Genomic DNA, 15,069 nt, shown 5'->3' with positions numbered 1-15,069 from the left:
GGCTTTGGCTGATCTCTTGTTTTCCCCCACCCCCCCCCCACAGCCAAGTCTGATTTCCAGAGATTAGGCTCCGCAGTATCTAGAGAGTAGCCAAGGGACAAAGGGACCCCACGCTTTGGCGAATGGCATCGCGGTTCAGGCAAGGTTAACCTCCCTAGAAGCTTGGCAAGGGAATTGGAAACACAGACTTTGTGGTTTCCTTGGACAGACGGAATTCGCCTCTGCTGCTTCCCACTCGGCTTGGAAACAGTTTGGGGAAAGAAGCGCTTCTTTGTGTGCTTCTGTGTGTTTGTGTGCGCACGAGCGCATTCCAAGCCACCAAGGGGATGAGTATGTGTGTCTGGGTGTTACCTACAACCAAACAAGACCACTGCCTTCAGGATATGATATTCTTACAAAGGTGAAACATGCAAGGGTCCCTCCACATACAAACCCTTTTTAAAGAAAGGAAGGAAGGGAAGCGTTGTGCTTGCCTGTGTGGGGGTGGGTGGGTGGGATGGAGATCTAAAAGATGAGCCACCAAACACTAGAACATTGTCCGTGTGATTTATGGCCCCATGCCTCCTTTTTAGGTTCAAGCAGAGTTCACAAGCAGTTGGTATTTCAGAAAAGAAATAAAGCTTCTCGGTTTCTGCAGCGAATATTTTCCATGAAGAACCTCGTGTGTTCTTTGGGGAAGCCCTGGTTTTGGTGAATGAAGCGGGGTGCAGCGATGCGCTGGGCTGGTTTGGCAAAAAAAAAAAATACCCCACAAAAAAAAAACACAAGCACCCTTCGGTGCAGGCTATCAGGGAGGCTGATCTTTGTGAATATAGATTGTCACTAGCGAATAAATGAGCATCAGCACGCTTTAGAGTGTATAAGGGAAACTTGCAGCTCCCTTTCTCTTGTCCAGTTATTTCATAATTATTGCATTCAATAATTGTAGAGAACCTGAAAGGAACTTGCTAGGAGATACAGAGAGCAACCCCTAAGCAGGTCCACAGTGCCATGAAGTCCCATTTTGTTAAATGGTGTCACTTCCAGAAAAGGGTGTATAGGGTCCTAGAACGTGACAGCAAATAGAACCTCTTTGTCATCTCCCCACTCCTATCCCACAGATGCAGGAAAGAAATATGCGAACCAAAGAGTGGTCGTAAGCAGCTGAGATACTTTGCAGGCTAAATTGAGGATGATAAATTAAGATAAAAGACGAGGAGGAAATGCAGTAAATTAAGAATCTTTTCATGATACATATTTTGTATGGTGAGTTTATTCATTAACTCCATCGATGATTACTGGGGAGACAGAAATGTGAAATGAAGGATAAGGTATAATTTTGGCCCTTAAACCATGCTCACTCTTCTGGAGGGGATGAGTGACAGGGACCAGTAGATGTTTGGTGTTATCATGTTCATAAAGCACTGAAATGGTGGTATTCCCTGAAGCTAAGCTGATTTATTTGGAAGGAAACATTCACACACACTGGCAACCAGTCAGTTCCCCACAGATTGTCCATGATGTTTGATCAAGGACTTAAGTATCCAAATAGTTGGGATTGTAGGCTGCAACAATAGAATGAAATGAAGGGTGGTGGTGGTGGAGTGCCCTTAGGTTCACTTGGGCAAATAAGACCACATTCGTAGTATAAACCACCGGAACCACTTTCTGGAGCAAGCTGCTGGCTGAGATCCAAAAGCTTAACTCAGTGAAACTTATTGCTAAGCAAATGCAAGTAGGATCATGCTGTTTGTCACTTGCCTGGGAAAAGGCAAATTTGCCTCATTTGGGTCTTGCTTGAAATTGTACAGCAGTGCAGTGTTAGAAACAGATTCTTTACGACTGCCAATAATAAAGCCCCTATTTTATTCATTTTCATTATTTATAGTCCCCCTTTCTCACTGAGACTCAAGGTGGATTCCACAGCGTGTATCAGTGCAATCAATAGAATGGAACATCCAATAAGCAACATAGTAAATGGAAAACTAACAGTGCGGTCCCGAAGAGTTACACCCTTCTAAGACTGTGTAGAATTGCATAGTGTTTTGGAAAACCTTATCTTAAAACAGGGGCTTCCATAGATTTAGCTTGTAAATAAACCTATTGTGCCCTTGATGCAATGCCTTCATCTACAGACTGAGAGACCTAGTGGCATTTGAGTAAAAAAATGTACTCATTAAGCTCAGCTCTGTTCTAATATACCAAAATGTATACCAAATCGAGCCAGTGAGTTGTAGTGGTTAGGGTGTCCCATGCTGCCATTCTGCTTGCTGGGTGAATGGGGGGGGGGGGGAATCCCCCTCTCTCTCTCATCCTAACCTGCCTCTCCGAGTAGTGATTGTGAGGATAAAATGGAGAAGGCAAGAATGATGGTGTAAATTGTATCATGTCCCTATTGGAGAGAAACCATGGCACAATTATCTGAATAAACAGATAATATTGGCCCAATTGGCAGAAATCAGGAGAGGTAGGCAGACTGCACCATTAATGGGAAAGTTACCTTCAACATCCATGGAATTTAGGGTTCTATTCACCAAAGAGCAAAAAGCATAGTATACCACCAGTAATCTGGGGGAATGTCCTCATTTTATTACAATCTGAAGGTGGAATCTTTTCTGCATGGCCATAGACAATCCCAAGAGTCTGGTAAAGAAAACTAATCCCTGTACTTTATGCCAATTTTGAGTGAAAAATAATCCACAAGAAGATGTGGTTGAAATATTTCCAAGATGCCTCTTAGGCTGTTAAAACCAAGGTAGCTGACCTATGTATTTCTTCTTTATATTGCAAATGAAAGTTATTGAATACCCTTAGTTACACTTTAACTTCTTCCCAGGAAAAACAAAACAAAACACCAAGAGACAGGATTTACAATAGAGATGGAATTTTCTCTGGTTTTTCAGGTTCCAATTCTGGTTCAATCCATCATGTCACTCTGGGCTCACAAATACTCAGGCGCATGCGTGACCTGCAGGGGAAAATGGGGGGGGGGAAATGAGAGTAAACAAAAAAGTTAGTTAATATTTATACCAAAATGACACAGAGATCAAACATCGAGGGTGAAGAAATGTTTATGTGAAACAATATAATAATTTATCATATGGGCAATACAGAGAAATTCAGTCTTCATTTTATATCCCATTTTTATCCAAAGAAAACATTTATGGAATAAACTGTAGACTACCAATTCAGTTGTTTCAACCTGCCAGCCTTTTTACCAATTTGTCCAGGGCAGTTTCACATGCCAACACTGTATAGTATAACAGGATTTTGTTGCTTGCCAAAGGCTTCCTCTTTTAACAAGTACCACTCTCCTCCAAATAAAATTGTGATGTTGGCAGGGTTGTATTTGATAACTGTTTTGAAAAGTCATCCTTTAAAAACTCTTCATTTTCAGGGGAAGAGTGATAAATATTTCCCTGATCTGGTGAGGGAAAAGCAGAGATAACAAATTTCCCTGATCTTGATGGACAGACAAAGCAGAGATAATAAATTATTATCAGAAACAACACACAGGAAGATCTACCTACAGTGTCAGTATTTTCTCTTTGCCATCCTGGATTGTATAGTCCCTTGTACTGTCATTTTAAATACATTTGTTGGGGGTCAGTCCCAGTGATTTAAGCTAACCTTCTGTCCCTGGTTGAGAGACCATGGAGTGAGTCTACAATATTCATGCCATGGAGTATTCTTCCCTTTGCATCCTGATCCACAACATCTGTTACTTGGTAGAGAAACCCACTGATATCTATAGTACTTGTACATAATCTATAGCAATTGTATGTAAGGAATGATACCAATTTTTATAGTAATTCTGTGTAAGGCAGGATACCAATAAACAGGCTGACAAGAGCAATCCTAAGTAGAGCTACACCGTTCTAAATTCATCAAGGTCAATGGGCTTAAAAATGTGTGTCTGCTTTGGACAGCATTATGACTGGCCTGGTATGTCATAAAATAGCCATGTTAGTCCATTGCAGCAAAATAAAACAAGAGTCCAGTGGCACTTTACAGCATAGTCTGGAATTACTATGCAGAGAAAGACAATGTAAAACCACCTCTGCTTGTCTCGTCTTGAAAACCACCCACGGTTCTGTAGACACCATGAGATGGCACATGTTATTGTTACACTACCATTTCATGATGAGTTAGAGCTCACTTCCTCAGATGCAACTGAGAAAGTGAGCACTGACTCACATAAATTTATCCTGGAATAAATTTTATTAGCCTTTAAGGTACCACACTGGACTTCGGCTTGAAACTGATCTGGTATGTGTTTCTGGAGGAGAGAACAGTAAAGTTGGGTAAAGACCATTGACGTGTTTATGAGTCAATGATCAATGACTTGGGGGTGGGGGCAGAGAGAGAGTGCATGTGAGAACAAAGTATGTGAATTGCCAGAACTGCATGCCCATATGGAAGTCAGCAAATGGTGTTTTGGGAGGCGGGGGGAATGATGAAGATGGGAGTCAAATGGGGTTCCAATATTTGTGATAGGGGGGTAAACAGGAGAGTGCATGTCCTATGATCCCACACGAGCTATTTGAAAGCAAAATGTCCGCTTTTGCTGTTGTAGGTAACTTTCCGTATGGTTGTGCTGTCTATCAAGAGTCCAGGATTAACTATAAAGATGAAGCAAACCTTGTTATGAGCCAACCATGTGCCATGTTGTATGAGGAAATAGCTACCAGAGACAACCAGCACCTAGGAGTGCATGGTGCATGTGACTTTTGTTGTGCTGAGTAATTTCAATGTCACAACTCCATTAGGAACCATGGAAGTCTTATGCGCATTATATGTGGTGGGGAGGGTTGGGAGAGCCTTGAAATAAACAGAAGTCTTGTGGTATCTTATTACATTTTTATTTTAGTTTAAGATTTTGGGCATTAGGTCTCACATCCTCACTGAGGGTGACTGATCTGAGCATGAGTTCACAAAGGCGAAAATATGTGGCCATTGGCCCTTTGTGGGTGACTTCCTCTGCATGGTGGGGAGCCCAGTGTAAAATTATGGTCTAGCTTGTTCTCAAGTGTATGTTCTTTGGTATGTGAGGAAGAGCTGGCGAGGGTCCCAGTAGGGTCATGTAGCTCAAAACCACATGGCTGTAAGTACTGTATCGTTGTCATAGTGAAGCTTGTTTGAGGGTGAAGAGATAGCACGTGCCTAGTTCATTCCAATGCTTGAGGAGCTGGAATGTTATTATCTCCACCCAGGACCTGCTCTACACAGTGCAGCAGAATAAGGCTGTAGAATCCCAAAGAGGGTATAGACGGTCCCACATCAGACTGTAAGGGGAAGTGATGTCATGGTTTAACTCCCACCACTCAAAAACTGCATAACTTGTCCCGTTTCAAATTTCTGCAATCCAAATCCTGTTGCTTTGTTTATTGAATGGCCCATCCTGTTGATCGTATTGACTTGCACTGGGTAATTCCCCCTGAGTCTCAGAGAGAAAAGAAGACTATGAATACTGTAAACAAATTTCAGAGTGTAGCCATGTTGGTCTGCAGCAGATCTAGATTTAAGTCTAGTAGCCCAAGTCCTTAAGGGATCTCTGTTCCTACTTGTATCTGAGGGAGATTTGACTCTTGAAAACCAAAATCTTGTTGGTCTCTAAGGACTGGAATTTAGTACAGTACATAGGGTTGCTAGATCCCCCCTGGCCACCGGCAGGGTATGGGGGGGTAGGGTTGCCAATTTCAGGTTGGGAAACTCCTGAAAATTAGGGGATGGAGCCTGGGAAGGAGTGACCTCAGTGGTCTACAGTGCCATAGATTCCACCCTCCAAAGCATCCATTTTCTCCAGGGGAACTGATCTCTGTAGCCTTGAGATGAGCTATAATACCAGTGGATCCCCCCCCCCCTTGCTTCCCTAACTGGGTGTGTTTGGATACATATACACACAGAGAGACAGAGCTATACTTCCTATATTTAGTCAAGATGGGTAGCCATGTTAGTCTTTCTGCTTTTTTCCCTATATTTAGCCGGGTAGCCTATATCTATGTTTGTATGTATGTAAAGCTCTTCAGGGGGAGAGGTTCTAGTCTAGGTCTTCGCAGGCGGCTCAGGTTTTCCATCTACAAGGCCCAGCTCATCTTTCCCTCGAGATCCAAAGCGGTATCATGACCCTCTGCGTGCGTCTCTTCCGGCCAGTGACGCCATTTTCTCTCTCCTTCTCTTTCTCCTCCCCAGGTGGCTCCGCGGGCAGCGACTGGCCCAGGCCCGAGACGTGAGGCGGGCGCGGCCGCCTGAGAGGGGGGGTGGCGGCGGCCACTTTCTGAGCGGGCGCCCGAGGCCTCGGCGAGCGCGGAGCCCCAGAAGATGCAGAAGGCCGCCTACTACGACAACGCGGCGCTCTTCGGCGGCTACGGCGCCTACGGCAAGGCCGACGCCTACGGCTACACCTCGGCCCCGCCGCAGCCTTACGCCCAGCCGGCCCTCGACACCGACTACGCCCAACGCAGCCCCCGGGCCTCGGCGAGCCTCAGCAGCAGCAGCAGCAGCAGCAGGCCCAGGCGCCGCAGCCCCAGGCCCAGCAGCAGGCCCAGGCGCCGCCCCCGGCGCTGCCCTCGCCCTCCCCGCCCAGCGCCAACCCCATCCACGCGGGGCCGGCCAAGAAGGGCAAAGGCGGGCCCAACGCCTCCTCCGGCGGCTCGGCGGCCACCATCAGCAAGCAGATCTTCCCCTGGATGAAGGAGTCCCGCCAGAACTCCAAGCAGAAAAACAGCTGCGCCCCTGCAGGTACCAGAGGGACTTCTGCCGGCCGCTGAGCCTTCCCGCCCGAAGACCGTTACCCCCTTAGCAAAAATAAAGTCAAAAAGGAAGATGTTGGCTTGGAACCACAGTGTCCTTTCACTGCAAAACAAACAACCCCCCCCACACACACACACACACCAAGTTTGAGTCCAGTGGCACCTTTAAGTCCAACAAGTTTAATTCTGGGTACAAGCTTTCCTGTGCATGCACACTTCTTCAGATCTGTATCTGAAGAAGTGTGCATGCACAGGAAGGCTTATACCCAGGAAAGCTTATATAGAGATCTGTATATGAAGAAGTTTACACTCAGAATTAAACTTTGTTGGTCTTAAGGGTGCCACTGGACTCGAACTTTGGTCTGTTGCTTCAGACCCACCCACCTGTTGCTTCAGACCCACCTGAATTTAACTGCAAAAGGCCATGAACACATGAAACAACCTTATACCTTATGGGAGGGGGTGTGGCTCAGTGGTAGAGCATCTGCTTAGCTTGCAAAAGGTCCCAGATTCAGTCCTCGGTATCTCCAGTTAAAATATCTGGCAGTAGGTGATGTGTGAGACCTCTGCCCTAAGACCTTGAAGAGCCGCTGACTTTCACGGACCAAGGGTCTGATTCAGTACAAGGCAGTTTTATGTGTTCATATGTGTATTGACATGCAGTGCTATCCTAAGCGGGTCCTGCTCAGACTTATTCAATGGAGTTTACTGCAAAGAAAGTGTTCTTAGGATTGCACTGTTGGTACCTGAGAATCAGCACTGTCTACTCGGGCTGGTAGCTGGCAGTTAAAATATCTGGCAGTAGGTGATGTGTGAGACCTCTGCCCTAAGACCTTGAAGAGCCGCTGACTTTCACGGACCAAGGGTCTGATTCAGTACAAGGCAGTTTTATGTGTATTGACATGCAGTGCTATCCTAAGCGGGTCCTGCTCAGACTTATTCAATGGAGTTTACTGCAAAGAAAGTGTTCTTAGGATTGCACTGTTGGTACCTGAGAATCAGCACTGTCTACTCGGGCTGGTAGCTGGTCTCCAAGGTCTTAGGAAGAATCCTTTAACTGGAAATGCTAAGGATTGAACCTGGGACCTTCTGCATACCAAGCAGATACTCTACCACTGAGCCACAGTTCGTCTGTTGTAGCAACATAAAAGTCCAGTGGCATCTGGAAGAAAGTTCATATTGAAATAAACGTTTAATCTCTCAGAAGCTACTGGAATTTTGTTTTATGTTGCCATAACAGACAAACAAGGTTACTACCCCCTTGCAGTTGAGACCTTGAGACGTCACTGTGGTTCAAAGCCAACATCTTAAGGCAGGCACTGAAGTCACACAGGGCTCTTCTGCTGGTGGAACAGCCAAAGCTGAACCAAGTGAAAAAGATACTGGCTGGGCTCTCCTAGGTCTGAAAGGTGGAGGAAGTGGATTGGAATCTTGCAGACCTGGGAAAGCAGGATACATTGTAGGCCTTACAATAGCAAGATTTTCAGGATCCCTTAAAAGATTCTTCTGTGACCCCGAAGTTTAACAATTGTATGCTCTGCTTGAGGAAGGCTCCTGTGTGACCTTGAAGCTTACATTCTGAATTACAAAGGTAGGCTGGTTCAACGGAAAGGTCCAGCCTTATCACAACTGTTTCTGGTGCTTGGAAACCAAAAGGGCTGCTAGTTATTTGCTAAATAAAACAAGACTAATTCCAAGCAAGTATGTAGAAACAATTCCTTCTGTCCAACTTTGGCTGAATTTATTTTAAAAAGTGAAGCCTGCCTGGAGCTCTAGGAATCGGACAGGCCAGAAGGTGAAAAGAATCACCACATAAACTTATTACAATCCTGTCCCCCCAGAAACCACCACCCCCTATTTTCCCAACAAACTGCTTCAAAACCCGAACATCCTCACAGAAAACACATGACTAGAAGGAAGCCCTGTTGAAAGCCATGCGGCTCATTTCTTTGGAGACTTTCTGTGTACAAATAAGAGGTTCCAAGTTGCTTTGCCTGGGAGTGAATCTCAGTTAAATACGTGGGACTGTCTTCTTACTAGGTGCCTGTGCTTTGGGGATGGGGAATGGAAAGGAAAGAAAGAGAGGAAGAGGAGGAGGGAAGCTGAGGATACTCTCTTTTGTCATCTCAGACTTCAGTCAGGCAAGGCGTTAGTTTTTTCAAAGAAGGTAGCCAGATGTCCCTTATTAGGAGGTGTCCCTTCTTTTTAAGATGCCCTTTCTTCTAGAACATCACAGTCCCCTGGAGCCTGAGGCATGTCACTGATTTCCACTCTTCACACTTCCCGAGGACATAATGGCCGGGCCTTGTATCAGACCCCACTGCTTCAAAGTGCCTCTTTAAAAAAATCTTTTTGATCTGGGGACACGGAGCATAGTAGTCACCCTTACTAGGCGGGCCGGGTGACAGACCCAGTGGGGTAACCCTGTTAGTTTCTTGTAGCAAAACGAGCCCGGTGGAACTTTAGACCCTGGTTTCAACGTGGCCTTTAGTGAGTCCAGAGTTCTCTTCTAACTAGGTCTGCCTTCCCCACTCCCACCCTAGGTCTACAGAAAGGGGGCTGTGTCTCCCCCAACACGTCTGCCTTTGGGCCCATCTTGGAGGGAAGGGATTTAGCAGCAGCAGCAACTAAGTGAAGGCAGGGGCATGGATTGATACCTCCCCCCCCAATTCCTCCCCTTATTTAAAACGGCAGAAAAGGGGGAGGGGAATCAAACGTCTCTGTTGCCTTCCCTGTCTTGGAAACGGCTGCCGCCTTTGGGTTCGGCTTGGAAACGGCTGCCGCCTTTGGGATCGGGGGCGGGAGGGGGGGGCCAAGGAGAGCCCCGGCCTCGGTTACTCCTGCCGCGCTTTCCTCTGGGAACGCCGCCCAGTCTGCTCCTCTCTCCGGGCTTTCGGTCGAGCCCAGCCGCGGGGACAACAAAGGCAAAACGGGCTCGGCTCCTTCTCGTTGGCGGCGGGGAGCGCAGCAGCAGCAGCAGCGACTGGCTCCCATTGTCCTCGCGGTCCCGCGGCCCGGCCCTCCGTCCTGCTTTGGGGCCAGGCGAGAGGACCCTTTTTCCCGAGCTTTGTCACAGGGATCGATCGATTCGTCCAATTAAATCCGATGATTTACAGCTCTCCCATCTCCAACTGTAACTTTCCTGTCCCTCTGAGAAACCCCCCCCTCCCCCGGTAGCCGAGTCTCTCTTAAATTCCACACGCGTTGGATAAGGCACTTTCAATGCCCCTTAGCAATGGTTTGCAAGTAGATTTCCCTGTTTCACGCAGGAAAATCCAGCTGCAAAGGATTGCTAAAGCACACTGGAAGTGCATTATCCAACGCCTCTCAGAGCCCCGGATTCCTCCCGTCAGGGTGGGAGATCGAATCCTGCTCCCCTTTCAGGCAGGGGAGAGTTCGGGGGGAAGTGTCCCTTCGCTTTAGCCTCTTCCTCATTAGCCCCTCCGGCGTGCCAGTATTGGTGAAATAAGAGCTGTTTCGCACAAACTCTGCCTTGAGCGAAATGGCTTTTATTCGATTTCAGTTCGCTTTGAACCCCGGATTTCAGCGTGGAAGCTTTTGGGGGGGGGAGGGTGTGGGGTGTGTGTAATGGGACGGGATTGTAGATTTGCCCTCGAATGGGGAGAAATAGAAAGACTGGAAGGGCGGGGGGTCGTTTATGACAAAAAACAAACAAACCCATTCTGGTTGGCTTTCATGGCCTGATTGGATCTAGGGGAAGAATAGCGATTTTTCGAATAAGCGCATGAAAACCCCTCCCGGGCCAGAATGTCGAAGCGTCCGTAGAGTTCCGGATCGAGTTTTTTAACTCAGCCTCCCGACCAACCAGCGAGGGCGTCAGACCTACACCCGTTACCAGACCCTGGAGCTGGAGAAGGAGTTCCACTTCAACCGCTACTTGACCAGGCGTCGCCGGATCGAGATCGCCCACGCGCTCTGCCTGACCGAGCGCCAGATCAAGATCTGGTTCCAGAACCGGAGGATGAAGTACAAGAAGGACCAGAAAGCCAAGGGGATCCTGCACTCCCCGGTGGGCCAGTCCCCGGACCGCAGCCCGCCGCTCAGCGGGCCCAACCACGTCGCCTACTCCAGCCAGCTCCCCACCGTCAACAGCCTCGGCAGCTACGACGCCCCCTCGCCCACCTCCTTCGCCAAGTCCCAGCAGAACATGTACGGCCTGGCCGCCTACACGGCGCCGCTCAGCAGCTGCCTGCCCCAGCAGAAGAGGTACCCGGGGGCCGAGTACGACCACCACGCCATGCAGAGCAACGGCGGCTTCGCCAACCCCAGCCTCCAGGGCAGCCCCGTCTACGTCGGGGGGAACTTTGTCGACTCCATGCCGGCCTCCGGCCCCATGTTCAACATCGGCCACCTTTCCCACCCGTCCTCGGCCAGCGTGGACTACAGCTGCGCGGCCCAGATCCCCGGGAACCACCACCACGGACCCTGCGACCCCCACCCCACCTACACAGATCTGACTTCTCATCATACATCTCAGGGAAGAATTCAGGAAGCCCCCAAACTGACGCACCTGTAGTAGTCTGGAATGGATTCCGAGAAAGAGACAGACAGAGAGAGTGAGAGACACAGAGAGAGAGAAAGAGAGAGAGAGAGAAAGGAAGGAAGTTTTGACATGTTTTAAATTACCTCACTCCCCTCCCGCCCCCCTTGAAGTATTACTTTTGAGCAGCCTGAGTATTAGTGGATTTATATTTTGGGTCTCCTCAGTAAACAGTTAACACAATCTTGTCTCTTCTTTGGTGACGACTCCTGTGTTGACAAAAATGATGATGATTTTTTTTTCTTTCGGTGGAGGGTTCTTTTAAACATTTTTAGCCGTTCAGAAGCATGACAGTGCAATATCCTTTTTCCCCCTCCTTAAAAAAATAAAATAAAAACACACCCTGACCATATACCCACAAAGAAGTCATAACTGGTAATGATGTACTGGAAGGTAAGTTATAGTAATCTATCAGTTTTTAGCAGCAAGCGATTCTTGAAGAGGAGCTTACGTCTATTGGGACCAAAATGGAGACATTTCCCAAAAGCTAATTTATATTTTTTAAAAAATTCTTCAGCAATGTAAAAGATTGCATTGGACTTGAATAAGATGTATTTATTATTTTAAGAGGAGCGGGTTTTTATTTTTGTTTTTGTTATGTATCATTGATTATTTAATCCTGGTCTTCTTCAATGTATTTATGTGGATATCCGTAGTTTCTTCACTGCCCCCTCCCTCCCCCAACTCGGGAAGATTGATTCAGGTCTTTGATGGCTATACATCTCCCCCCCACCACCTATTTAGTATATTTGGTCTGAAATAGAAAGAGTAGTTTTGAACAGTTGTAACAGTGGCTGGTGTTTGTAGTTTGTGTAAGGATTAAGTAAAACAGCAAATTGTAAATCAAGTCATAAATTAACACAAAACTGGAGCATTATACAGGGAGCCCTTACCTTTTTAAAAATCTAAAAAATATAGTAATTTATTTCACATTGTTTGGAACCATTTTGATCGCTTGTTTAGAATTTAAAAAACACTCTGTTCAGGTTGGGAGTGTCTCTCATTTAGCTTAATCTGTCACCTCTGGGTTGTTTGAATTCTGTTCTACAGGGAAAAAAACAAACTGAGAAACTGAGAACTTTTTGTCAGTTGCAACCCCCCCCCCCTGTTTTTGTCTGTTTTCCCCCAGATAAAATAGCAAAACGTTCACATTTACAAGATTAGGAACAATATAAAGGTGTAGACGGAATTTGGATTTCCATAGAGCAACTCAGACTGCAACTGTCCATTTCATTGAATAAATAATTATGATTTACATTTTATTTATGTTAACCATAAATCCATTTTGGACACAGGTCACTGGAAATTCAAACTTACTTTTGCTGATTAAGGAGAGAGAGGGGGGGAGAAAACTTTGAAGGAAATATTGACAATCAAATATCTACAAAGGACAGAGTGCTGTAGGACGTAGGGAAAAAATAAACTTTTCTGAAATACTCAGAATGGCTTTCAATCTAGGAAATTAGCTCTATCAATATTTAATATAGTCTTCTGTAGCAGACGTTTGGTACAATCCTGGTGTAAAACAAATGTTTTTGTCCCTCACCTTAAAAGGGATAAGGAATACAAACATCTCTCCGTCCCCTCCTCTTTATTTATACCCTACTGTTTAATCTGTTACAGGATTTATAAAGCTTTTCTCAAGGTAAAAGTGGCATTGGGTACTTGTTAGAAAGGATACATGCCCATTAATTTAGGAGGAAGTGCCCCTTATCTCTCTCTTTTAAAAAAAGAAGGCTTCCATTACGATTCAGATCTTCTGAATTCCCGGCAGAACTCTAAGGGAACCTCACTTTTCAGTTTGACTAATAATACAGCTCCATCTCTGGAAGTCACGATGGCAACTCCTGCAATTCTTTTTCTTTTTTCTTTTGTATGAGAAGCTTTAACTCCTACACTTGTGTCTGGCTTGGACAATGATGATGACATATATAAGAATCCCATTCAGTACCTTTTATAAATGCCATGTTAACAAACGAGAGAAGAGGGAGAGAGAGAGAGAGGAAAAATTGTAATCCTTTTTGTTTGTTTGTTTTGTTCAATTTCACTTTTACCCAAGTGTTGTAGATCTGTAAACAAAACAGAATAAACAGCTTCAAGCGAAGACATATTTTAACCACTTCTGGATCTAAAAGTGGCCTTTTTTTCCTCCCCTCCCTTTCGTTTCTTCTGGCACTGGCGACAAAGGCGCAACACAACCGGTCAGCTTGGCAAGGAAAAAAGAAAAGAAATGATTTCTGAGAAAAGTCGTCCAGGAAACACTCCCGGAGAGCCAACCGATACATACAGAGTGCAGGGAGATTTTTTTTACTGTTCCTCATGCCAGGGCCCGTTTTACTTTCCGCTCCTATAAATCAAAACAATGCCCTAGGAGTCCAGCCCTCGAGGTCCTTTCTGGCCTGCTCTGTCACTCAGTGGGTGTCTGCTGAGTCTGCGGGACTGGGAGGCCCGAGTGGGATCCGCAGCGGGATGGTTAATGGGATGGACTGGAGACGAGAGGCTCCAACCGGCTGGCCTGATCGCTCGCTCCCTCCCTCCTAGAGTCAGGGGAAAGGGAACATCATGAACATCCCGGGGCAGGGGGGGCGGGGTACAGGAAGGAGGGGGGAGCTTCTTTGGCCAAACCTAGCCTGGAGCCTAGGAACACCTTGGAGACCAAGAAGAGTCTCAGAGAGTCAGGGTCCAAGAGTCAAAGCTACCCTAGAAGGCCTATGCCCTGGAACTCTTGCCAGTCTCGAAGGTGCTCCTCCTGGACTCAAATCTAGGTGGTCAGCCGTGTTGGTCTAAAAGCAGCAGAACAAATTTAGGGTCCAGCGGCACCTTTAGGATCAAAAAAGGTTTATTCAAGGTATGAGGTGTCGTGTGCAAGGCACGCTTCTTCAAATGCCTCCCATTCCAATGTAGGTGAAAAGGCGTGCCTTGCACAAGAAAGCTCACACCTTGAGTGAACCTTTGTTGGTCTTAAAGGCGCCGCTGGGCTTTAAATTTGCTCTAAGTCTGCAAACGAGCAAAGGCTGCCTTCTGAGACTAGCAACAACAACGGCGGCGACGATGCCCTTGGAACGGCAAGGCAGGGCCGGGGTACCGATCATTGCGTCCTCCGAGCCTGCAAACCATTTTGTTGCAAAATCCTGGCAACAGGCAAAGCGCTTTCGACGCACTGAACTGAACTGGGTTGGCGCAATCCAACTGCCCCCCCCCGGGGGGGGACAGCTCCAGCGCTTTGTCCAAGGAATCAGGTCTCCCATTCTCCTTTTTTCATGGAGATGGAGGGGGGGGGCGCGCGCAGTGTATTGCTGGAGATGGTCTAGGAGCCGCTCCATTTAAACATCCCCCCAGTTCTTGGAAACTGCGTCTCCCTTTGCTCTTTTTTTTCTGCCCCCTCCCCCTTCTGCGGGAGCCCAGCCGTGGAGCATCCCGAGGCTAAACAAACGACTTGGCAGCGAAGCTCCGTCGAGTTCATTGGGGCTTCCTTCCAAATAAACCGGCGCGGGATCTGTGCCAGCGGGGCAGGGAGGGAAGAGGAGCGCGCCCTCTACTACTGCAGCCAGCCAGTGGCCAAACGCCCGAGGATTTAGATGGTGAGCAAGGCTCCCTTTGGCCCCCCCCCCTCCCTTTGGCCTGCGCGGCGTGCACAGAATGCAAAACGCGTTGCAAAGAGGTCCTGCTGTCCGCCCCGGCGCCTTCCCAGCAAGGACGCAGGCCTCTCCGCCGGCCTCTCCAGCTCCCGGGCAGAAGGGGCTCTTCAGCCGGACTACGAAGGAAGGCCGCGCCCGG

The 15,069-nt window shown here is 47.3% G+C and overlaps 1 protein-coding gene across 1 annotated transcript in view; it reads left to right on the top strand.

Annotated features, from left to right (window-relative positions):
* The window catches only part of HOXD3 (homeobox D3), a 52,946-nt gene extending 40,386 nt beyond the window's left edge, over positions 1 to 12,560 (top strand). The window contains exons 4-8 of the mRNA XM_015410408.1: positions 6,172 to 6,432; positions 6,471 to 6,720; positions 9,437 to 9,447; positions 10,474 to 10,518; positions 10,573 to 12,560. Of these exons, the coding sequence (XP_015265894.1) occupies positions 6,301 to 6,432; positions 6,471 to 6,720; positions 9,437 to 9,447; positions 10,474 to 10,518; positions 10,573 to 11,268 (1,134 nt within the window). The 5' untranslated portion in view covers positions 6,172 to 6,300 and the 3' untranslated portion in view covers positions 11,269 to 12,560. The remainder of the gene's footprint in view (positions 1 to 6,171; positions 6,433 to 6,470; positions 6,721 to 9,436; positions 9,448 to 10,473; positions 10,519 to 10,572) is intronic.
* The last annotated feature ends 2,509 nt before the right edge of the window (positions 12,561 to 15,069 follow it).

The sequence above is a fragment of the Gekko japonicus genome, unplaced genomic scaffold (genome assembly GCF_001447785.1).
Source record: "Gekko japonicus isolate JY-2015 unplaced genomic scaffold, Gekko_japonicus_V1.1 scaffold1888, whole genome shotgun sequence".
In the NCBI taxonomy this organism is placed as follows: Eukaryota; Metazoa; Chordata; class Lepidosauria; order Squamata; family Gekkonidae; genus Gekko; species Gekko japonicus.
The sequence above is the reverse complement of the archived record's forward strand: the minus strand, read 5'-3'. Positions and strand labels throughout refer to the sequence as shown.